The sequence below is a fragment of the Dryobates pubescens genome, chromosome 18 (genome assembly GCF_014839835.1).
Source record: "Dryobates pubescens isolate bDryPub1 chromosome 18, bDryPub1.pri, whole genome shotgun sequence".
In the NCBI taxonomy this organism is placed as follows: Eukaryota; Metazoa; Chordata; class Aves; order Piciformes; family Picidae; genus Dryobates; species Dryobates pubescens.
Window position 1 is genome coordinate 13,209,954 of NC_071629.1, and position 27,482 is coordinate 13,237,435.

The window sequence follows — 27,482 nt, forward strand, 5'->3', positions numbered from 1 at the left end:
CATCAATTAATACCAGACTGTTTAGATATATAAACACGTTCCACACAGCTGGGACTTTTGCTTCCTGCATTTCCTTACCTTGATCTTTGCACACAGGTAAGTTGTCTGCAAGCCATCCTCTTATTCTCCTTTTAGCACTCTGACACATACCTCTCATGAGAGCCCGTCACCACATCATCCCTTTATTCCTTCTAGTTTTCTACCACAATTCTGTCTGCTTAGGGTGGCACATTCAGTGCCACATGCAACTTACTCAGCTTACAGAAGTGATGGGATAGGGTATTCACTAATCATTGTATCTAAGGTCAAGATGCCTGAGCAACAGACCCTTTTGCAAGCTTAGCTGTCACTCTGTGTATGTTTTCCACTCTAAAACAGAGTCTGAGTAGCAAATAAAAACAGCTGAAGTGGAATGCAAAGGAAGTTATGAAATGAGTTCAGGTTGAGGCTATAGACAGGTGGAGCCTAAAAACTAACTTAAGTATTCAAGGCAATTAACAGCATTTGATGTACTTTACAGGTCTGCTCAGCTGCAGGATAGACTGTGACAGACCATGGAAGTATAAACACACAATGTTTAAGATTAACTGAAATGTGAAATCTGCAGTTTCTAATTAAATATTTTATATCACACCTTCGGTATGCCACCTTTTGAAGATGGCAGGAGTTTTGCCTTCACTGCAGTAAAGCATAAACCAGTCAATGGCTCCCTGCTCTGTTAGCTACCATGAACTTCTTACATTGCTACTCGTTTAACTGAGGGAGTTGGAACACCTTAAATCTGATTATTCCATGTTACATTATAATACAACATGGACACACAGAGAACTGGTTTATTCATAATTCTACCCACTGGAGCTACAATTGAACACATCTATTTAAGGTGTTTAATACTTGAACAGAAATAAGTTTCATTACCTTCCTAAAAAGCAACTCAAAGTGTTTCACCTCCTGAATGTCAGGAAAGCTTTAGTCAAACACACAGTTTTGTGGAATTGTATTTAACAGCTCTTGAAAATCTACATTACTGGTGGGGGGGAAAAAAAAATGCATTGTAGACTCCCATGAAACTGAAGAGGGTTTTCTGAGCAAGAAAACAGAAAGTCACCCTTTCAGTAATTGAAAAAGCAGCGCACACAAAGAGGGGGTTGCTGTACCGAATGAGGCTGCGTGCAGTGCAGAGCCCTCCACAGACAAAGCCCAGCTGCCGCTCTTTGCAATGAGGGATTAGCAGTCTAGGTCAAAGGAAAAAAAGCTTCTCTGTAGCTAAGTGAGCAAACTGCAGAATGCATCCTCAGCACAGATGAGAAAGGGCCATCTAACCAGCTTGCAAATTGTGCAGAAGCTTCTGCATACAAAAACAAAACCAGCATCAATTTCTTGACAGAACATGTAACACCATTTCTGATGAGAAGCAGTGATGCCCTGTCAGAGGGGTTGCAGTGACCTTGCAGTTACTTTAAAATTGCACTGCCCCTTTCTCTTCTTTGTGTTCATATATGTAACAGGCATTTTTTCTTCAGGGCAAACCCCATGTGCTCTGTGAGGCTTTACCAACAGCATCTGGAAGAAACTGTCCTAGAGAGGACAGAAGCAGCTCTTTCAATTGTCTTTCATAAGAACTGAGGCTATTGAAAATATGTGTATTTCCACCCAACTTGGTTTTTAAATGCAGACATTCAAATCTCTTTCAACCTTCAAACAGTTAAGTCAGATGACATTTTGGCTTTACACTGACCCTTCAGCTAAATGGGAGATAAGCCAGTATTTGAAGAAAAAGAATACTTAACTTTTTTGTTACATACTAAATACATTTCTATTCTAAATCATTAGAAACTTTTCTTATGGAGGAAAGAATGACTAGTCTCCTAAACTGAGAAATACTGTTTGAATGTACTAGTGTGAATATCTTTCTAATCTGGTTTTTGTTTACAAATAAAGCACTGGCAATTAGGCTGGTATCTGAAGAGGTGAATTACATGTCACAGGTAGCTTGGGACCTATTTCAGTTTATGGTATTACAGAAGTATAAGTAATTTGAATTACTTGAATTAGAAGCATCAAAAAAGTTGTACTCTTCAAAGATCCAAGAGCTTTTCTTTTCTTCCTCTGCCAAGTCAAACCAAATTAAAACTAGGTAAATGTACTCACCTGAAAAATTCAGTAAAAAGAAAAAGGTGTAACATTAGTCACTTCAGCTAAGTTCCATTTCCTCACCGAGAGAAGGCTGATATTCCTGATTCTATACACTGGCTTGCACAACTGTGAGTAAGTGCCATTACCATAAAGGCCTTTCTCAGTGAACTGGCGTTGCAACTCATGACAAACGGGGAAGTTCCCAGGAGCTATGCCCAGGCTCATCAGAGCACTCTAGAACATCTGTACAAGTTCCCCAAGTCCTTACGGGAGTTCTTTATCCACTGTACTTCTCCAGCCTAGAGATTGCTTGGCTGGCTACTGACCCTTTAGAGCTGCGCTCAGAAAAAACAAATCCTCCCAATGCATCAGAACAGTAAACCTACATTTAAGCATGTGAACTGACAGACACTGGAGCTTGGATATTGTATTTAAAACAGATGCATGTCACCATCCACTATCAGCCCTCAATATCTTTGCTTTAAGAACTGAGTGTTATCAGTCCTACTGAAATTGGTACCGACGACCAAAAAGAGCTGTTCTCCGCCACGGTCAAAAAGCTATTCTCTGCCTGTTAATTACAGCTGCATTTAGAAAAGTTTTATTTAAAAGCTTTGAAAAACTCATATTAAAGAAGGCATCTCTGAGTGTAGAAACATTTTTTGGATCCACATCAACTATTTATACACTTCCACAGCACCAAGTGCTTTGTGAACTGTATCAATACACTGGCATTTACATAGCTAAGGAATCAAGAGATGTTCAACTTCTGTTTCTAGAATAAAGGCTATCACCAACATACATTTGTATGGAGGTTATACATATATATATCACTCCCTACACTTTCATGGAGTACAGCTGGAAATGGCAGAATTTGAGAAGCACATCAAAAATTCAAAGGGAAGAGACAAACCTGGAGTGGTTCTGTCCCTAATACTGTATTTTAAAATTATGTCAGAAAAAAAAACCTAAACAAATTTTTTTATATCAATATATCCCTCATACAATGCATCAAATGAATAGTAAAACTTCTGTCATTTGTAAATGGTGAAATTCAAGACAGATCAGCTTTCTCCCACTGCTGAGATCACATGTTCACAAATACATCCATGGGAGCACTGGGGCCTACAGGACTTTTGGACAACTTCAGAATCTGATGTCTCTTTAAGCTCCAAAGTCTTCAGACATTCTTCAGCATTTTATATAGCTCGTATGTCCCACCTGAGGTAGACACGCTATGTCTTCTTCCAAGAGGTTTGCTATCATCTCATCTGTACAGCTCAAGAACACTACTTCTCTCTTCCTAGTGTCAAATTCAATGAGTTTGAAACTGGTCTCTGTTGGTATAATTTAAAAATACCAGAAAATTCTGCTGCAGTTTACAAGATCATTTTAATTCTTGTTACTCTGGTCTATGGAAAATGGTAAACTCAATATACAAGCCTTCAACATCTTTATGTTCAAGTGAACACAGATAACAAGGACTTTTGGAGCCTGGTGTCCCACACCCAGTTTGTGCTATTTCTTCTTTAAACTGTCTTAAGGAAGCATCAGAAAACACCTAAATGGAGGAGGTGCTGACAGACTGAAAACTTTAATTGAGACTCCTTTCCCACAGTACCTCCCACACAAAGCTGCAGTCTAAAGACATTAGCTGCTTATAAGCATAAGAGAATTCTTTTCCTTTAACCTCGCTTAATCCCTTAACTTGTATTAAAACAGTAGATTTCACCAAAAATTAGCTCCTTGAGCCAAACAAAGCTGTTAAGCCTTCTGCTGGGTGAGGTACCCAATATACCACTGCTACACCTCAATTTCCAGTGTCCTAGGAAGCAGGGGATAAAGTACTTCAACAGCTTTCTTGTATTTAGCATTGGTCAGTATGAGGAGCAGGAAGGTTTCTCTACCATCCCCTCACCTTAGCAATAAATCTGTGGGAAATGTCCCTTACTGTGTATTAAAAAACATCTACTGCAAAGCTGCGAACAGCCAGAGAAACTTGCCCACAAGCAGGTAACTTCTATGCCAACTTCTTCCATTCTGTCCTAGCTAAGAGCTTCCAGATATGCAAACCCTTTCCTTTACAACACAAGTGCTCCAGGACACACCAAATCTACACCTCTCTGTTGTGCGAGTGCACAGCCCTGTCTTGTGTTCTTCAGCACTACCCATAACCCCCTGTGTTTTTCTAGTGCTTAAGTGATCGCCACCAAAATTCTGTAATAAAAGCAAATTCCATTCTAAAAAGATTTGAAGAAAACATTTTGAAGATGTTCCCTTTAAGAGTATCAAACACAAAGATTAAATTGACCAAAAACTATGGAGTTCCAACAACTCTCCATAGTAGTAATGGAAAAGTAAAGAGGCATGGCAATGTAGAGCTTTGCTAGGAAAACTAGAGTGGCCAGTTCCCCTGGCCCCACCCTCTCTCCCAAATGGTTATGTCAAGGTAATATTCAAAGACAAATACAAATCTGACTTCCAACCAAACTAGCATTTCAACTCAGCCAGAATTCTGCTTTTGAACTAACAGGGTGTGCACCACTTTCTTAGCGTAATAGAGGAGACTGTGTGGGAGAAGCACAAAATTAAAGAGCATCGTGGGAAAGACTGGAGTTACAAATGTCATGGCTCCTCCCTGAAACACATCTGGAAAGTCTGCTGGACGGTCCCAGTTACTCATTCACGTTCAGTCAAATTTCAGCAATATCAGATATGCTCAAAATGCCACAAACTACATCAACTAACACAAGCTGATCAGGGCTTTTTCAGAGCATGCATTCTATGAGAAGCCTATTTTTGAAATTCCTCATTTTTATTGCATCTTTTCTTTTCTGTAAATAAGATGACGAAATAGGTTTTGAAATTCTGGACGGTTTCCTCACACCAAATTCTACTGCTGAGAGCTTAGACTTCCAACAGTCCTAGCAAGATTCCCTCCAAACTTTGCTGAGCCACTTCATAGAGATATAAGAATTTGCTAAATTTCCAGTTACCTTTCGTAAGTCAAATCACAGAGTTTTTTCCACCACAGTAATGCATTCCCTTGTGTGAATTATGGAATTCATATTCCATAATTCAGTTTTCCCAGCAAAACAGTAAAATGGTTATCAATATTTGATAACCCTGGATCTGTTTTAAAAGCTTTGGTAGGACATCATTATGTGCTCCTCCTTTTATAAAGATAATATCTAAGAACTGTCCTTCCATTTGTGCTTTCAGGAAGTGTTGCTAAGGAAACAGACTATCAGCTACCAAGCTACCATTAGTTCCAAGGGTCTAGAAAAGCTTTTCTCAGGAAAAATAGACCAACAATTACAAACCCCCCTATCCTTTTATTTTTTAATAAAGGGGAAAAAAAAAGGATTAAGGCAGCACTGCTACATCCCCAACACACACAACATACAAGAAATGTATATTCACTAGGGCATGCTGCTTCTCCCTCCTAAGCAACATTTTCTTTACATTTCAGAATGAAATAAGGACAAGTGTTTAACTCATCCTTAAAGCAAATGTTCAGGGTTTCTTCCACTTCTAGAGCCGGTACTTTGCCCTTTGAGAAAAGGCAGTAGACAGCTCTGTTAAGCAACACTTCCCTGAAATAACGACCTGGCACTGTGTGCACAAAAATCATTACAGACCTACTTACTGAACTGACTCACAGAGAGGAACTAAGCCTGGCTCAATAAATTCAAATTTGTATACTTCAATTAGAGTTTCTGGTACTGTGAGTTTACATCAAAATCCATTTTACTACTAAATAATTATATTCCACTAAAACAGATCTGATGATTTACCCAAATTAAAGCAGTGTTATTTGTAAAATTAATGTCTACACTGGTTTAGCAATAAGGTTTTTTCAGCTCAGATGAAATTTAGAAATATGAAGAGCTCCAAGTTTCATTGAAGTCTCATCTCTGTACAGATGACATGGATTTGGCTCAGGCTCCTTTCTTTTGCGAAGGAGTTTAGTGACTGGAGATTGCTACAAAGTCACGAGAATCACTTAAATCACTCTGCTGCTGAATACATGACAAGAAGGATCTGCCTTATACTAGACACTGGAAGATGCCTATGTCATGGCAACCCCCTCCACTACCAATCTTTCAGTGGGCACAAATTAAGAGAGAAGCAGTTCTGTAAATTTTTCAGCATCCTTGAACCTTCCATAGGGCCAGAGACCCAGTCCTGAGCTGAGGAAAAAACACTCAGTACACCATTCTAAGTGTCCTACCTTCCCAGGAAAGCAGGATGCTCTGAAATCACCCCTAACTGTAGCCTCTCTAGGACAGAACCTCATCACTCAGCAAAGGGATGTGATGGTGCAAGTGAAAGACACGTGCTGTGACCACCTGAGGAGCTCCAGCTGCCCTGCAGTTGTGCTGTCTCAAATGGCTTTGACAGCATCCATGGCACTTTTAGTGTTAAAGCTTAGTGGATTTTTTTAAGTTGAAATCCCACTAAAAACAACTAACTGGGGTCATGAGGGGTGAATGCAGTTAGGAGTTACACATTCCAGATGGCTATCACCACTGACTTCTCACACATTCAGTGGGATTCACTGGTTGTCTATCCACTCAGCTAGACATGAACCATGCTACCACAGATCTCCCTAAGCACCTGTTCTCACCATGACACCCTCCCTCTGTTGCTGGTCATCCTTTAGTAGGGGCAAAATCTCTGCCCTCCATCTTCATAAGGGAACCTTGAAAACTCAAGAGGCAACCAGCATATACCTGCTTTTCATGGAAACATATGAATGGGGTAGCAGCAACACACTTCATGGCTTTAAAGACAATGTTAAACACACAAGAACAGCATAATGCTGGTGAGTTTGGGCTACATTGCACTCTGTAGAGTTTAATTTGGAAAGTGACAGTGTGAGCTTCATCTCACAATTACCAGGCACTTTTCATTGGTGGCCACCAGACAGAGCAGTAATATGAGTAAAAAAAGCTGACTTGCAGCCATGGCCTACTATAAATCAAAGCCACAAAATAAGACAGCCTGCAAAGTATTAAGTGAGCACACAGACAATAACGTGCTCTGAAGTATTACATGAAATGCTATTTGCAGGAATTAATTCAGACCACGATTTCCGTGAACAGTGAAGGTCACAACAAATGTCAGCAACACATAATTCCAAAGTGGCAGTCAGATACACGAGTAGGCTTCACCCTGGATCAACAGCAATGACTCCCTATACTCATAGCAGCTTTGCCTGATGACAGTAAGAGGCTGTGGGAAGTTAGCACAGAGCTGTGGAGGTTGATTACAGAGAAGGTTGAACAAGACTATGATTAGTAAAAAAGAAAACAGGAATTAAACAAAGTAGTAACCTCAGCTGGCAACAGAGGGAAGCCACTCTGTCTGCACAGATACTTGCCTCTAGTCTTTAGTAAATAAGGCCAACGTCAATAGTAATGTGATCAGTCATTCAATATCTTTCTATTTTGCCCCTTAAATAACTGTGCCATACTGTAGTCTTGCAGCTGGATGGAGGAAAGGGTCAATGTTTTTCCACAGAAAGCAGGCAAGTTATATGGCAGTGACGAAGACTTGAAGCTGCTGACAAATATAGAACAGTAGATGATGCCACTGGTAGCCAAATCAAGGGTGAGAAAGTTGGGTTGCAGGTTTTATTTCTTTCCATCTTGTGCTTCTTATCCCAAGTTTCCCTCTTTGTTTTCTTTTCCTGATCAACCACATCTCAGCTGAATGTCTGAGAGCAGTTAGATTTCTCACAGGTGAAGTAAGTAGAGCACACAACAAAAAGACTGATTACATCAAATATTCAGTAGATAAAGGCCTATGCTAGTTAAGGAGGGTGGGCTACATATTATTTGAAAATTGAAATCCAGTTTTCAGCTGCTGTGCTAATGCACTTCAGGCCTGGAATCCTCCCAGTTTTCTTCACTGCATTCCATGACAGAAGACTCTGTCATGTAACATCTCCCTGTATCTGCTGCTTTTCTATACCACTCACAACATACATATTCTAGTCTTGAGAGGATAAAGCAATGCAGAGTTAAAATTTAATTTATACACTTTTTATATGCACTAGGTATAAAATATAACTTCAAATTCTATTAAATGAGGAGAAAAATAAACTGAAATGAATAAACAAAATTATTTTACTCAGTATCTCAAGCATCAGAGAGCAGTTTAGAAGTTCAGTACCAAACCCTAAGCTTGACTGCTGAAGAGAATACATGAAAAAGTAATTTATCAACCTGTTATGAATTTCTGTAGTAACCTGCATCCAAGTTCACTGTATTTTCTTGAAGGAGCTGGAAAACACAAGGTATTTTTCATAATCTGGATTGGTTTAATTTTACACATTCAGATGGGATATTCAATTAACACATGCAGTCTAAAGGACTATTTCGCCTACAAAACATTCAATACTGTAATACATTTTGGATAAGGTTAGAGGGTTAGATTTTTATCAACTAAATTGCCAAGTAAAATTGTATTTAAAAAATGAAAAAAATCACTAAAGCTGCATCTATCTTTTCATAAAGTTCTGCAGAAGTTTTTAATAATCTACTTCCTTTCCCCTGTGGCTCACTGAAAAAAAACTGTAGGGAAAATTGAATTGTAACACAGATTTTATTAGGAATACAGTACTAGCAGTTTTAACGATGAGTATTCTCATCCCTCCTCATGACTTAGGCAGATGCATCCAATTAATGATGAATCATTCCACACAGATTTCCTGTGTAAAACACTGGCTATACCACCACAACATCCTACACAGCTTAAAATAGGGAGGAGATACTCACTAGGTCACACAATCACCATTTTCGTTTACAGACCAGAAAAAAGGTGTTTTATTTGAGGAGTGCATGTGTGCAAGAAGGAAATTGTTCACTTCTGATTCCTGGTCGAACTATTACTGTGCTATTTTTGAAGAAACTATTGCATACAGATGGAGACATACACTATACAGAGTACAACATACAACCAGAGATCACATTTCAGGAAGTTTTATTTATTGCGACCCTAAGCACTACTCAGCATATCTGTAATAAATTCATGTCTGAAGGAAGCTGTGAATATGTTGATTGCTACAGCACCAGGGCACTTAAGAACAGCTGTTCTGTACTGTTTTACTCACTGAAAGTTGGGCCACAGTTCCACAAAAGGTGCTGAAAAAGATAAGAATGAACTAGACAAAAAACCTGGTTCTGTTTATCCAACCTGTATCTTCAGAGTAACTGAAGAAAAGTGTCAGCTAGTAAAATAAAGCCAGAAGAATATTTTCCTGTATCCTCAACTGAACTTTTTGGTCCAATTCCACTTTCTGGAGAGTCCATTCTCACTCTACCTACTTTGTTGTTTAATTTTTGCCTCCCCTGAAGAAGTTTTTGGTTTTGCTTTCAGGAGCTGTCGTATCTTCTGCAGAAGCCTGTTGCCCATGTACTGCTGGGTCAAGCCACAATGTCCTAATTTCTGATCCCTCCTAGGGAGGCCTGTGGAGCTCCAACTGAAAGTTCACAAACGTTTCAAAGGTGCTTCTGTTATTCCTCAAACGCTCTCCTCCGGAACCTCTGTCATTGAACAGACTAACACCACAAAGGAAACTGATCACAGGTACCTTTTGCTTTCTGATTTAAGCAACTGATAGAAGGGAACCACTTTTTCATATATGCAGGTATGAAATTTACATTGCAGTGGGTCACAGCTGAAGTTTGGTGGTGCCATAGATATGAAAAAGTTTACCCATAAAAGACAATAAAATCCAATATGCCACTAAATATAATCCTTTATTTAAAAAACAACTGATGATCTCTCAAAGATTTCTTCAGAATAGGATGGTGTAATTTCCTCCATTCTCTTATTTGAGGAATCACTGATTGACCCTCTTCACAGCGCAGTGTCAATATCCCCAGCATGTGGCCATCATTTAAATAGCACACTGAAAATGTTTCTGTTTCTTTTAATTTGCATTACTTCTCATACATTTGGACTTCAGCTTTCAGATTTGGAATGCAGACACAGGCATTTTTAAAGGTGTGCAGGATTTCACCCCTAGGTATCTCTGAGAATGGAAAAAAATCTACGGGCAACGAAGTCAACTTCTTTGGCTATCACCTTCTCCCTAGTCTTAGGAGGCAATTTCCTGTACAAGCTCATTGTTTTCAATCAGGGACTGTAAAGTACACACTTAAATGAAACACTCTTCAGTGCAGGGGGCAAGTTGATTTTCCTCCAGCCTGGCTCACTAACGGTTAAGATTTTAAGGCTTTTAACCTGCAACAGAGAAACCGCTTCGAATTACATTATAAGCATCGTCTCATTGACCATTTTGATTGTTGAGGTTTTAAAGGCTATAACCTGAAGCATTCCATATCACATAATAAATAAAACCAATACAATAGAGGTAAGTAGGTCTTTCAGAAGTCTGTAGAGACTCTGGGAGATGAGCAGTTGATTTCTTCAAGCTGAGCAGAGAAGCATGAAATGAACTTCAGCTTGCAACAAACAAACTAGGGAGACATGTAAGAAAGAACATGTCCCATTTTGGTGTTACTTAATACAAGAATTGACAAGGCTTTTTAACTGCAAAGAGGAAGACTCTGTAGTGGAGGAAGGCCTCAAAATCTAATGTGATCTGGAGGCACCAATTATTTTAAGTGATGACAATTATAGAGATCTACACATGCCAGAATAGAGTTTCTATTTTAAAGCACTATAAACAATCTATTGTAACCAAGTGGAACAAATTTCCATTGATTCTTTAGAAAACAAACTTAAGGAAACTTAGAAAACACAAGTAGAAAGCTTGCTACTAGCTCTAGTGATCATCTTATTAGTTTTCACTCTATGCAAAGGAAATGGAACAATATTAAGGTGAATGAATTTAGGTGTAGCTCAAAAAATGAAGGATTATGCTGCCAGGGAGTGAAGGATTATCATCACTTACCTCCCTCATCCAGAAGCTTCCCACTCAGGGGCTGGGATGTATCTGAAGAGTAACATGTAATGGAAATTTGTAGCATTAAATTAACTGCAGCTGATTGGAAGGACCTGATGGAGAAGAGGTGAGAATACCTGCTGTTTTAGGAGTGTGAATAGGATAATCCCCAAACCTGACTTTCTGGTATTCTGCCCTGAAATTAACTATTAAGGCTAAAATCTGTCTGAATACTGGGAAAAATACTATGACAGTCAGTTAAAATAAGCTACTGGAGAGTAGTTTTCCAAACCAATAAAAAGAAAAAAAGCTCCAGTTATGTTTTTTAATTGAAACCATAGCCTCCTGACACCGACAGTCAACTAACCAGGCACTTAGCATCCACAGGAGATACAAGTTTTCATTGACCAGTGACACAGACAAAAAACCCAAACACACCAAAGCACACCTATCATCTCCTCAGCAGACTAGTTAAATGTGTCAGTTAAGGCTATGGAAAACAAAGTCTTACCTAGTAAGTGTGTACTCCCTGAGTCCTGAATGCAGGTTCATGGCGGAAAAAGTACCTATGCATCCACGCAATCGTTTATCTCGACCGATCTTCCACGTTACAAACAATGGACTGTTGGGGAAGAAAGAACAGGCATGATCACAGGAGCAATACTGACAGTGTGACACTTCAGCAGCTGTGCCCTTTCATTTTGGGCAGGGGGGCAGATCTCTCAAATAACTGTATCTCAGCAGGCCATAACATTTGTAAATGCCCCTTGCAATTCTTCTGACTATCCTGGAAACATTGCTCAGTAGAAAATAAGATTAGCGTAAGAGTCAATGGACACCGAAATTGCTTGGGATATCCTCAGTGTCCCTCACTCTTAGCCATTAGCATTCTCCCATGAAAACCCTTGCCCAAGACACCCATACGTAAGGAACCCTTTACAGAAGGGAAAAATACCCCTGTCACACTAGACACCCCCTCACCTCAATACAAGTATTTTGGTCCTTCACACAAACTACCAGAAATCCTTGAAGGACAAGAAAATTTAGGAACACTCTCCTGAAACTTAAAAGAACTGCCTGAAGAAAGGATATTTTCTCCACGAATCCCAAGGTAGTATTTAAGAACATTAAAAATGACCAAGAGTGGAGCAAAATCTCAGTAAGTTGCCCCCATCTCAATTATATGAGTGGGAAAGTTACAAAGAAATACTTCTATCAGACAACGTTGTACCAACCTATACAGTAAGTTAACAAGAAATAGAGAAAGCATACAACTTTAGAATTGCAAGGACAACTTTGATCCCCCAGAGTACTCCATCAGTAAAGAAGCAACAGAAAATGACACAAGCTTGGACTTCTAAAGAGAATGCATCTAGCTCCTGGACACTCAGACCTCCCAGCTCTAATAAAGATTTCTAATCCTGAGATGATCAGGGATGTATAGAGAAGGAAAATGTACTCTTTTTCCAGAAAAGAGACAAATAAATGGATTACACAACCAAGACTGTACCTTCCCTTACTGTTAGGTTTAAAATAATGGGTTTTTTAAAAAGCACATCAGCTAAACTGCTTGGCACGGAGCACTCTTGGTCACAAACGGGTTCACACTTCTGCAGAACAAACCCCACCACACTCTCCCCAAATACAAGACACCTCCCCTTTAAATCCTGAAGTAAATCTGGTGTTAATTTTTGTGGAAAGTCACCACTCAGGCATAAACACATATTCTTTGTGGCCACACCGTGCTCAAGCTGGCAGAAGCAAGGTGCATCTCTGACATCGAGCACCTGTGACCACCACTCACAGGCTTAGGGAGGCCCAACTGATTTCTCTCCAGAGCTATTTGACCAGGCCCTGCTCTTCAGCGCTGCACATGTGTACAAACCACCAGGCTGAATTCATCTTGTCTTCCTTGATAGCTGTTTCCTACACAGTGTCCTTATTATATAATCCATAGCCACTGGTATCAAGATGTCCAACATTAGGTAACCTACCTCATGCTAACAATTGAGAAGCAGATTACCAAGCAAACAATTATCACATGTGCCTTTAAAAGGAAAGGAGCAGACTGAAAAGCACAGACAGTCCAAAAAACCCAATTCAAAACAAAACAAAAAAAACCCCACAAGAAATCAAGTCAGCTGCATCAAAAAATAAGAATTTCTTTTGTTACTACTATCTGCTGTAAATCATGAGCATATTTGCAACAATGCACTGTAAAGTTAACACCACCATGCTACACAACAGCTTTTGATAACTGTATCTGGACTGACCCCTCACCGGAAGGTTCAGTAAAAATATAATCTGCAAATTTCTCTGTACTGTAACAGAATCTCCCTTTCTAGACAGGCTGACCTTTTAACACATACTGAGGCTAAGAGCTTTCTGAGCTGCTTAGTCATTGCAAGCCTGCAAAGATGGACATAACTGTGCTGGGGGCATCGGTACCTGTGGGGTTTGGGCTCCCAGGGAGTAACTCTCATTCCTTTCTTCCTTCCATCCCATTTGCCATCTGATGTGACACAAGATACTCTTCATTATGTGGTGGCAGAGGATATGCCTCGGTCTCTACAGAACCAGTGCAGCACACTCAGTCCTCTCCTAACTTTCCAAACCAGTTATTATTGCCTGCTGGTAAGAGCAGCTTCCTCCTTATTTGATTAAACTGGACAAATTCCCTTCTTTCAGTAACGATGAATAGAAGAGGAAGCTGAAGTCATATCTTCCCTTCGGATTTCCTTTTTTTTACTCCCCCTCCTCCCTGCATCTTTTTTTAACATTGATAAAAACTGGAGAGCATGAAGGGAGTAGTACCTATCATTTAGTATCAGGCAGGTTATTACACTGTTCTCTGGTCAGATCAGCAAATGGCATTTCACTCACCTTTTCAAGAAAGGGACCACAGGCCCCCTGCAAGGTATCAACACAATTATTAGATTGTACGGGCACTGAAGACACTCTCTACCCTTGCACAGAAACAAGCTTGAATAAGATTCAAATTGGACTTTAGGATTATTCTCTTGACCTTTATCTTTGGATTATGAGATTTATTAACTGTAATACACTTAGTGGAGGGCTGTAGTTCAGGGAAAAAGACATGCATTTACTTTCTTGTCAAAATGGAATTCCTTCTAGGATGCATCAGTACTGCTGCTTTGAAAGAACAATAGAAGAAAATGCCCAGAGACATCACTGAATGTCAAAGAGATTACTGAACATTTGCATATTCTTTGGAGTCCCTGTCAATGAGTACCACCAGCAAAAGTAAAGGTTATATACATATATTTTTGCACTAGTGGAAGTATTAATAATAACCTACAGATTGGACTAAATGTAAACCTCTCTCCACTGTGTAAATGATCTACCACTGGCAGCTATACGTGCTACACATCACAAAATGTGGCTAAAGATCTTTTTCCAACCTTTTGACTTTGGTATTCCCTCACATTTGCCTTCCTGTTCCTCACGGGCCACTAAAGGTATCAGCATGTCTGCACTACAGGTTTAAGCCTACTGAACAGAATTTATTTTCTTAGTTACTATCACAGATGTCTTCGAAGTGCAATGTGGACCAAAGCATCAGTATGGGCAGTGACCCTAAAGGATCCATACTCTTAAGATCCAAGAAGTAAGGCTGAACTTTCAGGACTCATGAGGAATAACAACGTCATGTAATTCTGTTCACATATTGTTCACATTTTTCATCTTAAAAATTACTAAAGGGACAGCCCCCCCCCAAATGAAAGTGAGAAGGCTGCCTCAGAACTTCACTGAAGTTAAGAACCTCTGGAAACATTCTGATTTCCTGCTGAAATATTTTCCCAGTCAGCTTGGACCTAGCTATTCTTGTGCCAACATTGTCCTTTAGTTTAAATAGTTCTATTCCCTTCCTGGTTATTATTCCCTAAAATATTTGTAAAAAGAATTTGTATGCCTCTTCAGACCCAACTTTGCTGAACTAAACAGGTTGTGTTCATTTAGTTTCCTCTAAAAGGGGATTGTTCCATTCTGACCATCACAGCTCTTCTCTATGCCTCTGTCCAGTTTAAATTTACTTCTTGAAGATCAGTGGCCAGAGGAGTGTGCAGAATTACAGAGGAGGGGCTTGAACATGCATTAAGGATTCGAGCTCTGAAACACAAACACCAATTGCTACATTTCAGAATTAATTCTCACCGCCTAACATGAAGTCCAGATCTCCTATTCCAAACTTCACAGAGCACTCCTAATCTTACACAAAGACAATAGAAAACCTCCTCCTAGAACCTAGACAAGCTATGCAGAGAAAAAGAATGTTTCTTTCAAGTGATTTCTTTTGCTTTTTCTTGGCATTCTTGGTTTCAGATGCTTGCCCATTTTCTCCAAGCCTGCAAATTTTTTCTTGTACTTTGAAGCCAATAACCCACAAAATAAACTTGCCATCTAACAAAACTGCAAATCTGAGACCTGGGACTAAATGCCAACCTCTACAGATACCGATGTCAGGAACAGCTAAGTAAATATGTACATTTTCATCATGAGAAAAAAAAAACCAAACCTTATTTTCATCTGTTATCTGTTTTTCTTGGAATGAAAAGGAGGGCTTTCTTAAGCAACACACTGTTAGACCTAAAATTTGTACTTCTGGGCCCTTGAAAGAAACCAGAAAAGAACAACAGAAGAAAAAGTCTTCAGTAAAAAGCAGAAGAGGCGGCAGATGCGACACCGAGTCCTTCTAATCCAGTGACATACAGCAAGGATACAGCTCATATGCTGGAGGTTCAAGTGCTCTTTTTGGCTGGACAAATTTGAGCTCATATCCTACAAGAGTGGGAGTGCATATTGAACTGAATTGTGCTCACCTTTCTGACTCTGTGCTTTCCTAGGTGGGCTGTAACAACTTCAAGCAGTTCTCTTATTCAGTTTAGGGTGAAGCCTCCTCTGGAAAAGCAAAACTGCTCCAAGCTTGGGAGTGAGCATTCCTGAACCAAGAGACTTGGAAATGTTCTTGACCAATAGGTGGCCCAGCTTCTGGCAGATCTTGCTGACAATGTTAAGGGAGTGATGCAGAGCACCCTGAATACTCAGTGGATGAAAGCTGAGGAAAGATGTTTCAAACTGTACAGAAACAGGAGGGACCAAATCCAGGCTCTTAGAAACATCTGTACATATCATAATCATTTCAGAAGGGGCTTTATCAGATTTTTTGCTTGTTTGTGAGCCACGCTGAAAAAATATTTCCCTCCTAAACTGTTGACAGGAGCCACAGCAAATTCACAAGTGTCCTGAAGACTATAAACTTTCCATGCAACTGTTGCCTAATTTGCTGTTTATTGAGAAGTCTTGCCTGGCTCTAATCTAAACAGCAGGCAACTATTTCAGTTCTTTGCTACTGAAGTTGTCAGGCTCTATTCCACACAAACCAGCTGATCATACATACTGGTTTTCCCTGATCTCAGTTGCAAAATTGAATTAAAGAGACAGCTGCAATGCAGTACGAGTTTGAACTAATACAGCTTCATTGTATACAACTGCTCTCATTAAAATGGGCATGCATACATACATAGCCTGTCTGTCTCCTTGACAGGCTACTGAAATATATGTCTGTATGCAACACCCTGAACGCTGATCTTAAAGGCCAGCCAGAAATGTGTGGCTGAGGCACAGGAGCATGGGTCACCCGATCAGAGTTCTGACCCATGTGTCACTTCAGCTACTATTACACTATTTTCATTAATGAAGAAACTAAGACAGCCCTGTACTTTACTTGAGCATTAATCTGTTACAGCTTCAGGTGAAGGGCACAAGGTATAAATTTCTATAAACATTGGAAGTATAAAAAATAATCTCTTACAGAGCACGCTCAATGCCCTGAGCATATTTCTTATTCATGCTCTACAATCAAAATCATCAAACCAATTACTGGCCTGCTTGCTATATGTTACTGAAAATATTTAGACTGAAAGCAGAAGTGTGCAAGCTATTTTAGTAGTCAGTCAGCTATCACAGCAAGAGTCAGCATCCCAATAACTTACACTGACATCATGCAGAAAGCACTGTTAAAAATATCCCCTTTTAATCTAAAGCAGCACTGAATACAAGCTGTCTTTTATTTACCAGTACATTTAATTAAAAATTGAAGGGATTCTTTAAGTTGGGCCATGGGGGAGAAGCTAAGATGTGTGAACAATGTTCTTCTGGTACTGTCAGAAGCAGCAAGAAAAAGTTTTCTTTTTATGGACAGGGAGGAAAAGAGAGGGGAGGTAGATGGGAAGAACAAGGGAAAAGAAGGGTAACAGAATATTTCTTTTCTTTTCAAAAGATGAGTGAGAACTTTTGTTTCACTTGAAGACTTCTGAAAAACCTTGTAGGACTTTGAAGTGAAAAAGATTAAGCTTGATGAACTGGGAGGTAAAATGATATTTAGACAGACATGTTAATTGTAGTTCTTTAACCTACCATCTTTCATGACCAGAGAAGGGAACAAATTGTCTACAACCCTAATGTTACTTGACACCCAGGGCTGTAGGATCAGACACTTTTCAAAGTCAGCACACTTATCCCTTTGTAAGACCAGAGTGCTTCCAGTTCAGCTGTGCAGTTCACCAAGCAACAGCACGCCCCAAAAGCACTCAACAAGCAAAGTTGCAAGGGCAGCGTTTGCCTTTTTGTTTTGCAGAAGTGAACAAGCTACTGTTCCCAATTCCAGAAGTTTAAACATTTAGATTTTTTAACATAAAGCTTACTCTGTCTTATTCGGAATCATGTCACACCTTCAAATAATGCCATAATACTGTTTCAAACCAGAAGCATCTGGAGAAAGAGAAAATAAAGTTTATGATGACAACAGTACCCTGCAATCCCTTGCACAAGTAATGCCAGCCTTATGCAGAATCCCAGAAAGCAGCCTCCTGCTAAGTGATCCACACTAAATTTTGTTATACTCCAGGCTGTGCCATTCCCAGATTTCACAATTCAGGGAGTTAATTTGCACTTCTCAATCCAAGAGGTCACTGCTTAGTCATGAGGGAGGCAGGAACACATACACCCAAGAGATTTTAACCACTTTTACACTGAGGGAGGCAGGGCATTGGCCCAGGTTGCCCAGAGAGGTGGTAGATGCCCCATCCCTGGAAACATTCCAGCTCAGGTTGAACAGGGCTGAGCAACCTGTTGTAGTGGCAGACATCCCTGCTCACTGCAGGAGGGTTGGACTAGATGAACTTTGAAGTCCCTTCCAAACCAAACCACTCTGTGAGTCTACGAGGTTTATCAAAGGCATTTGTACATATGCTCTGAGGCTCAGGAGGGGCAGATGTTACCTCATTTGTGATGAAAGGGGAAACTTGATGGATAGTGTTATGGAGCTGGTCAACAATAACAACAAAATCTGGTATGTGCCTTTCTGCAACAGCCACACAAGCATGCAATGTAGTGTGGGAATGTTTTGGGTTACTAGATAAATTCAAGGACCTCCTCGAGGGAATAAGGGAGAATGGCAACAATGCCCATGCCCCAAGTATAAAGACAGAATTTGGTAAACGTAGACAATTAACATGTTAGATTTGCTGCAAGAGGAGCAAGAAAAAGTCAGGAACTCCTCAGAAGAAAGGAAATTTCCTCAAAAGAAATATGCACAAGTGCAAAGACCAACAACCACAGTAACAGATACTCTTGCAGAAAATGGAAATGAATCAGGTAATTGAAAGAAAGCAGCAAGTCACAAGGAAAAGAGGCACAACGAATACAATCTGCAACATGAGATATGAGTATTAATGAACATAAATGAAAACAACTATCATTTATGATAGAATGATAGAGAAAGACAAGGAAAATGCTGGCCAGCTACTTAACTCAGAGACTTCTGGAAACATCTGGCAACAGAAGATGCTGAAAAGATCAAACTGTAAAATGATCAATTAAAAAAATTCTAATGATAAGAAACATGAATGCTGGAACTGCCAGCCTGGGAGGACCTACAGCTGCTACGCTCAGCGTATTCCCAAGCCTCCAAAACCAGGCCACTGTTGCAAATACCCTAAATATATTTGATTCTGCCCATTAACAAAAGGAGAGACCAAATGGCCTCCTGATGTTTACTGCAGACTCCTTTTCTGATTTTGTAGGCTGCAATGTAAGAGAACACAGGGACAGTTCATGTGCAACTATCTGTTAAACTGTGGGAGAGACAACTGCTGTTACAAATCTCCAGGATTAAAAACATCTGAGCAAAACCACATTCACCTTATACTTCTATGTAGCAGTATTACAGAACTGAGAAAGAGAGATATGTAACATTAACCATATCCTAAAGATTAAAGAAAAAAGCATTATTGCTTCAAAGAACATAAGAGCGAGTAGCTTGAGAGAGATTCAAGGTGCTTTTCAACATTTGAGTGTATAAGCACTTCCTGAGTCAAGAATAGCCGTCACTTTCTTCAGCAACTTATCTACAAATTCAAAGTGAGCTCTGAAGTGAAAATTTAGAGAAGCCTTGATAACATTTCTCCTATTCTGAAAGCCAGTATAAAGAGTCTTTGGGGGCTAGATGCAAACAAGAAGCTGGTTTTCCCACTACAGTGCCACTTAACACATTTTGACACGAGCTAAAAAGCACTATTTGCTTGACTACTTTTACACACCTGGAGAAAGAATTAGCTACAGAGTAGAAGCGTTAGAAATCCATTAGCCTGCCTGTGTTCAATCACGCACAGAGAGAAAACACCCCAACTCTACTAGCAGAATGACTTCATCTAGCAAAACTCATGAAGACTGGAGCACATCGCAGGGGGGAAGCCATAGATTTTCCTGAACAGGAGAGGATTTATTCTGAGAGAACATTTTTCTTCCTTGTGGGAAATATGCTAAGATTCCTAAATACAGTCAATATTGCATTACTCCTTCAATACATTTAGTCAACAAAGAATTTTCATTATTACTATCTGAAGCTTCAGAAGCTAGAAATGAGATCTGCAATTTTGTAGCTTAAAATACAATATAACTACTGAAAACGTTATTAAATACTTCTAAGGGCATGGCATATTCTTTCAGTCATTCTCAGGACTGAATGATCAAATAAACAACTCTTCCAACTACTGCATTTCATAGAATCATAGAACTGTTTCATCTGTAAAAGCCCTCTAAGATCATTGAGTGTAACCACTGACCTAACACCATCATGCCCACTAAACCATGTCTCAAAGTCCCGTATGTTTTTTTCAGCACCTTCAGGTGTGGAGCAGCCTGTTCCAATGCTGGACAGCCCTTTGGGGAAAGAAATTGTTCCTCATGTCCAATTAGCTAGGACTGCTGGTAAATGATGGAAAGTGGCTTGGTGAGTACTTCCACCAGCTCCCTCAGTATCCTCAGGTGTATGCCCTCTATCTCCAAAGACTGTGTCTGTCTAAGCAGTGCAGCGGGTCACTAACCATCTCCTCTTGAACTTCAGAAACACACATTTAGAGACTTCTTTCCACATAGCAATGCATTTGGTGGTTTTCCTGAAATCACTACACACCCTAGAGAGAGATCAGCTTCACAGTCAAAACCAAAGCTGCTAGGTGTGAATTTGTTAGCAAGTTCTGCTTAGCTAAGCAGCTAATCTTAAGAAAGGTCAGAAAGCAGCTACTATTTAAAGAAAATCTAGTTTAAACAACAGCATAATCAGGGTTAAAAATAAGAGGGCTGACTGCTTACTGACAGGTCATTTTCTAAAGGGATCCTGCAACACCTTAAATAAGACTGCATTCAATAAATTAAAATTCATTTACAAAATTGACATATAGTCACAAGTAGAGCCAGACTGTGTGGCTTTCATTTAGCTGCAGAACCAGTGCTGCTGGTTTTGGACACAATGTTAGACAGGCTAAAGAAATATGGGCAGCATTCCAGAAAAGAGAAGGTAAAAGTAACAAATTCTAAAGAAAAGACAATGACTTTCAGGTATGCCCACACTGGACACTCAGTCAGACACTGCTCTGTATTTATTAAGTTGTTCCTTTGCACCCTCTCCCTTCAACTCTCACAAGACAATCCATCAACCTCATGAAACAAATTGAGTTTCTATGACATATGTTCTTAAGTTCACTGTTCACTTTGCTAAAATAAATATTTACATGTTACAAATTCCAGAACTACTCAGAAATCACACAAGTTGGTTATAAAGGCTTATTTAGCATTGCTAAAAAAAGATTTTAATATTTTCAGTTCCTCAGAGATGCAAATTGACAGTAAAAGTGATGATCTACACAAAGCAGAGAATCATGGCTCAGAACAAAAGCAGCTTTACCCATTTGTGTACTCTAGACAGTTTTATTGTTGCCAACCCTTAACTGTCCATGACATAACTGTCCTTTCAACAACCTTCAACATCTTAACATCTCTCACACAGATACTCCTCAAGGCAGCATGGGTGGCCATGACTGAGCACTTGGTCTGCAGCAGCACAGGTCACCTGGAAATTCCTCAGGGTGACCCTTTCCATATAGGTCATCTCATTACTTGCCTCATTGCTCTGGGTCACTGATATATCTGCAAGTCTATGTATCTTGTCTTAGAGCAAGACATTTGAATTTTCCTCCAAAATGGAAGGTTTCTTCCCCAAATTCCCATAGTGACAACTTCAAGTGGGTACAAATGGAGCTTGTCCAAGGGACTGATTCATCACAGTGTCAGTACAGACACACACAGCTGAGTATTTATACAGTAACCCAGAGGACAGACCAGTTAATCAGCTCACACTGCTTCAAATTACAGTGCTTCAACAGTGCTCCAATTGCAATTCTTGTCCACCACAAACCAAAGATCATGAAGCAGTTATACCTTTTCTATACCCCAATCAGTAGATAGGAGGCTTATACATCTTGATAGCTACTAAATCATCAAGTTAATTTAAGTCATCTAGAAGTGAGTATCTTCTAAACATCAATCCCAAGGGCTCTACTTCAGATACTTAAGTCATCTGCGTTCCCAAGGCACTAAGATCATGTTTAAGTGGGGATCCAACAATGATCCTATGCAGTTAGGTCTGAAAGGGTATAGGCATGGCTATATCTTTTAAGATTTTTAAATTAAAAACAAATAAAATTCAACCTTAAAAATAGAGACAGCTTTCAAAGTATGACCCAAGTATTAGCCAATGCAGTATCACAAGATCCCTCCAGCACCTTGGGCGCTGATCTTAGCAACAGCAAAGTTAACACAGCCTTAGAGTTTACTATTTCTTGTCAGAATCATGCCTGCAAGAGGGGAAACCATTAGTCATTCCAAATTTAAAATACTCCTTGCAATGATGAAGAACCTGGCACGAAGCTGTCACCCACACAAAGGAGGGAGGGGAGGACATGATTTAAATGTAGACATAAGGAAGGAAAAAGCAAGAAGTAAAATTGAAAATCCACAGCTCCCTCAGAAGATTGTGGAAGCAAAGGAACAGTTAGGAAAGAGGAGTTTGTTCTTCTCCCTCTGAATGCTGAGTAGAACAAATCTGTCAGTGTCAAATAATAAAAGCTAACAACATGAAAAGGAACTACCAGAATGGAACAAGGGGTTACATCCTCTTTAAAACACAGCAATGGTGATGTCAAGGCTCCTCGCCAGGGTATTATCACAGCACTTTCTGTGATCATGCACACCATGATCCCCTGCTTTCCATATTTACCTCTGACTAGTCGGTTTAGCCTTCTATCCTGTAAACTTCTCCTAATCCTATCCAAGTCCTGACCAGCAAGGTAAACTATTAACACATTCCACAGAACCAACCAACCAAATATTTCTGTTTCAACACCAAAAAGTCACTAAAGACAATAATCAGCTTTGCTTTTTTAAAAAGGCTTATTGGTTTATATATATTCTTTCCATTAAAGGTGCCCACAAATCTCTCAGCAGATGTTGAGGTGGAGCAATGCAGCTTGAAGAGAGACAACCCTGAGCTACCTCCAGGCAAGTGTGTTTATCAGAGAGGTACAGCACTGTACACGTGAAAGCAGTTAGGATGGCACTGCTCTTAGTCTGGTTGATTCTGGCTCTTATTAAACACTAGATCAGGGATTTGAACTGTACATTGTTTTGTAACAAAGCCATAACCACACAGCACCTTTCTGGATGAGCACTGCTTGTGACACACCATATACAAGGTATTACAGAATGGGAATAAATTACCAAAAATCAGAATTTATTCAACAAACACTACAGAAATAAACGGCAGAGATGGAGAAGCCACAGAAACCCATTTCTACACAGCTCAACATGAGAAGTAGTAGGGCATTGTATAGTCTTAATGTCAAATATCACTGGTATATACAAACCCCAAACCCAATTACTTATTTGGGACCTGGCCACTAAAGTGTGTGCTCCTCCTCCATGAGACTCTGACCTTCTCATGCTTCAAAACTCATTATTCTGCCCACTGTGCTTATTTAAGTATTTCAGGTATCTTTTCATTCCCTTCCCCTTTCCCTTCCATCTCCTCTTCCATTTCTGTCCTCCCTCCATCTTTGTCATACTTAATGTAACTCTCTTTGTGAACAGCTTGTGAAAATGAGGGAGAAGGAAAAGTGACACTCAAATTACTGCATTCCACACACCCATTACTAGTCAGTGAAGGCTGAGGCTTTCTCCCTGAACAAGTTGCTATTTGCTTCCATAAATTCTGAAACCCTCATTTTGAGCATTCAGCACATTCCCCAAAACTCACTAAAAAGTTATGAGAAAGTGGATTTTGAATTTTGGAATGCAAACATGAAGACTGAACTCCTCTTATCAAATAATGCTTAATCTTTCAAGACAGCACACACATGTTTATTAAAACAGGCTTCTTAATGCGTGCAGAGTAAGGACTGGACCACCAGATAAACTTGTGCTCTAATGCCAAAAGCAACCAAGAATAAGAGTCAGCATATTCTAGGTAGTTAAGACAACATAATTTCTAACATTTATTAAAATTATATAACAATATGTATATTTACATTATAAAACTGTTCACATTTATGCTCTGACCTACTTAAGCAAATCGTTTTTCCCTAATTGCACAATTATGAACCAGAGCAGAAAAATCAGACTTTATGAAGTTAATAAATCAATTCAGTATCATTACAAATTATTAACATTATTACTTCAGAGTCTGCAGTCACCTGATTACGACTTTCTATTTAAATATTTCCAAGAAATATTATTTTGCTTGCTGATACCTTTATTACTAATCATACATTACATTTCTTTTAATCCACTCAAACTAACTTCAGATTATACATTGAAACTACTGTCTCCTTAACAGAAACTACTCACAAAATCCATTAAAGCAAAGCTGCTGTTTTCTCCCTGGCTACTCCTACCTTTCTCATACCCCAGAAGACAATTCATGATTTTATGTTCCCTTTTACAGCCGCAGACAGAAAACCCAGGAAAATGCTGGGGTTTGAGCCAATAAATAGTTTGCAACAAGTAACTTTGGCTACATTAAGTGGTCTGAACTGGCCAAGTCCCAGATAAAAATCACCTCCCCACCCCATTTTCAAAGTGTGCTGTTTAAAGCCAGATGCTGGCCTCAGATCTAAAAAAATGAGCTCAAAACTCATGTACCCCATGTTTAGATGTAGTCAGATTAACAAACATGTTAACAAATTAACAAGGGTTCAAATTAACAAGCACTTAAAAGGACTTCACTACTTATCCTTCAACAACACCATGCGGTCTCCTCTGAGAGGAGCAAGTAGTCCTGAGTAAGAAGTACTAATGCCAAAGAAAAACATTGTAAAGGGTGCAATGAAGGCATCCTAAAAACATGCAATTGGAAGCTTTGCAAGTCAAAGTTGAAACGATTTTGGTACCGAAGACCTTTTGTATAGTTTACGGCCATTATACTTACAAACTGGAGTGGAGACAAAATATTTTTTCAATTAATACTTCGAAAGTATTCAGCAGAAGCCTTTCTTAAAACTCCATGAAGTAAAATACATCCAAACACAAATGTTTTAAGACCACCACATTGCAAATGCTTTAGAACACTGCATAAGATCTCCAGAACATCTACCCTGTAAAAGAATAGCGAAGAGAAGGCTAAAGGGATCAGATCAGAATAGCTCCAGCTCTTAGATTCTCTCTTTCCTAGTAAGTCACTAGTAAGAATGCAGCAAACATTAGTTTTGAGGTGCTGGTATAATGTTTCCTCTTCTTGACTAGCAGCATGTTTCAGGGATAAAATTAGTTTTGGAAGCTAATAGAGAAAAAGCATTCTGTAGGCACTGAAAGTCTGGAAGGTCAGTGTCACAGCACTGCCTGCATTCTTGTGAGAGAGCAAGCAATTCCATGCTCTCCTGGAAATGCTTCATATTAAATACAACCCAAAAGCCAGAGAATATTGTTTTGCATAGATTTCAGACAGCAGCTTAACACACAAGTCCTAGCTTAGAGTCTACACATAGTACCTTTAAAAGAAAGTCTGTTCTTATTGCCAAAGAAGATGCTGAATTTTTCCTTCTGATAGCCTGACAGTTCTTCTTAAAGCACCAATGACCACTAGCAACTGGGATGCTGGGTTCACATAAATTGCCTTTTTTTGTTGTTGTTATGCTGAAATATTACCTGAAGCAGTTAGTCAAGACATCAGAGAGTTGTAGTTTTTAAAAGGTCACACAAAATTTTATTAGAGCTATAAGCAGGATTCTCCTGCTACAGATAAATCACAGCTGAAATTCATTAAAACACGAGTTAACTGTGAGGCATGCTGTTCTTTCAATATATTAGATAAGTGAGTAGGAGCAGGTAGAAATGTATGCAATTTGTTCTGGAAAATAACTTTGTTAATTAAATTCACACACAAGACACTAGACATACAGTCACAAAGGCATCCGCTTGGACCTTTAAAATGGTTTTTGTTCATTGCCAAATACTCGATGCATGCTGAGACATAAGCACCTCAGGGCACAACATAAACAGCTGAACAAAAAATTTCTGCCAATAACTGAGAATTTGCCAAGCCTGTGAGAAATTAACACACAGGAGGTTTCAGCTTAAGTGGAACTTAGTTCAAAGGAAAGAGAAATGCTTCAAGAAACCTAAGAAAATCTGGAACTACACAGGATTATTTTTTCTTAATAGCAGTAATATGTTAGACAACTCATACACCAAGGTATCAGTTACCAGGAGCCTGCAATTCAGCCAAATATTCACAACTATGCCTTTAAAAATCACTGATCCTTCTTTATGTTAAACTACATATTCTAAAGGTCCACTGAATAGCAGCTGCTTCCAAGAGACTTGAAACTTAAGGAAGGCTACAATAACAAGATACATTAGAGTACACTTGAATATCTTCTAAATCGGTAACTCAGAAAAATTACTAAACACTCGATTATTTTGGTACTGGCTGAGGCAGCTCACCATAATGTTGCAAGACAAACTAAAACCCAAACCTCAGCAGAATTTGAATTCGCCCTCTAATTCAGACTTACTAACTCTACAGCTGGAATACATTAATCCCTTGTATCACAAGAATTACTATTAAATTGCTGCACTCCAGACTGCACTATTTGTGCAGAACTAGCCATGTAATTTAACCTAAGAGACAGCAGTTCAAAGGCAGGCTGAACACAGTGCTGGAGCTACAGCCAAATGGGATTTATGTTTTTGCCATGGAAATGATACGCTGAAGACAGCACTTCTAAGACCGACAAAGAGGGTTCAAAACCAAGGAGTTCTCTCTGGTATGAAAGTAATGTCTGAAAGTATTGTCTGCTATTGGAGGCTGGATGCTTTTAAATAAGACAGACACCTGTCAGTCAGCATAGCTATAAAATAGAGAGATGTCATGCCTTCAGATGAACTAGATGATCTCTCAAATGTCTTTCTACCCCTTAAATCACAAATGACTGCATAGATGGTTGAGTAAGAGCAAAGTTCAGAGCTATTGCTTAAACAAAACCAGCCTCACCCAACCTTCCCATTCCCAGGCAGATTGCCTCCCTCCTTCTGGAACAAATATGTGAGATTGGGGAATGGACCTGGTTAAAAATATCTCTCTCCCTGTTGCCAGTTTAACTTAGACCAAGCTTGTTTCTCTGTTCTGTTTCACTGTGCAGGAGTGCGTTTGGGGACACCAGCTCAAAAAGAGAGGAAAAGGCAAAAGGGGCAGTGAAAATGGGCAAGGACAATGACTGCTTACATCAGCACTCCACAAGAAGTGCATGCAGCTTAAACAAAAGGAACAGCAGTAAGATTTTAACAGAAATATGATTACTTTTATTAGAACAGTCTATATTGCTGGCAAAAGCAGCAGAGCTTTCAGACACATGGCTGCTTTAGCAGATTAGGCAAAGCACAGGACAGAACAAAACTGTTCAGAATGTAAACACAACCATGCTAACCTTGAACACAAAAAGCACTTGGCATTTAGGCAACAGAGAAGTTGTTATAGTGACAAGCCAGAGGAGCAGTGGCCCCTTTGAAAGAG

The 27,482-nt window shown here is 39.5% G+C and overlaps 1 protein-coding gene across 1 annotated transcript in view; it reads right to left on the reverse strand.

Moving 5' to 3' along the window:
• Window positions 1-27,482, reverse strand: part of AMMECR1 (AMMECR nuclear protein 1) — a 100,738-nt gene that overhangs the window by 28,205 nt on the left and 45,051 nt on the right. The window contains exon 3 of the mRNA XM_054169702.1: window positions 11,568-11,678. Coding sequence (XP_054025677.1) covers window positions 11,568-11,678 — 111 coding nt within the window. The remainder of the gene's footprint in view (window positions 1-11,567; window positions 11,679-27,482) is intronic.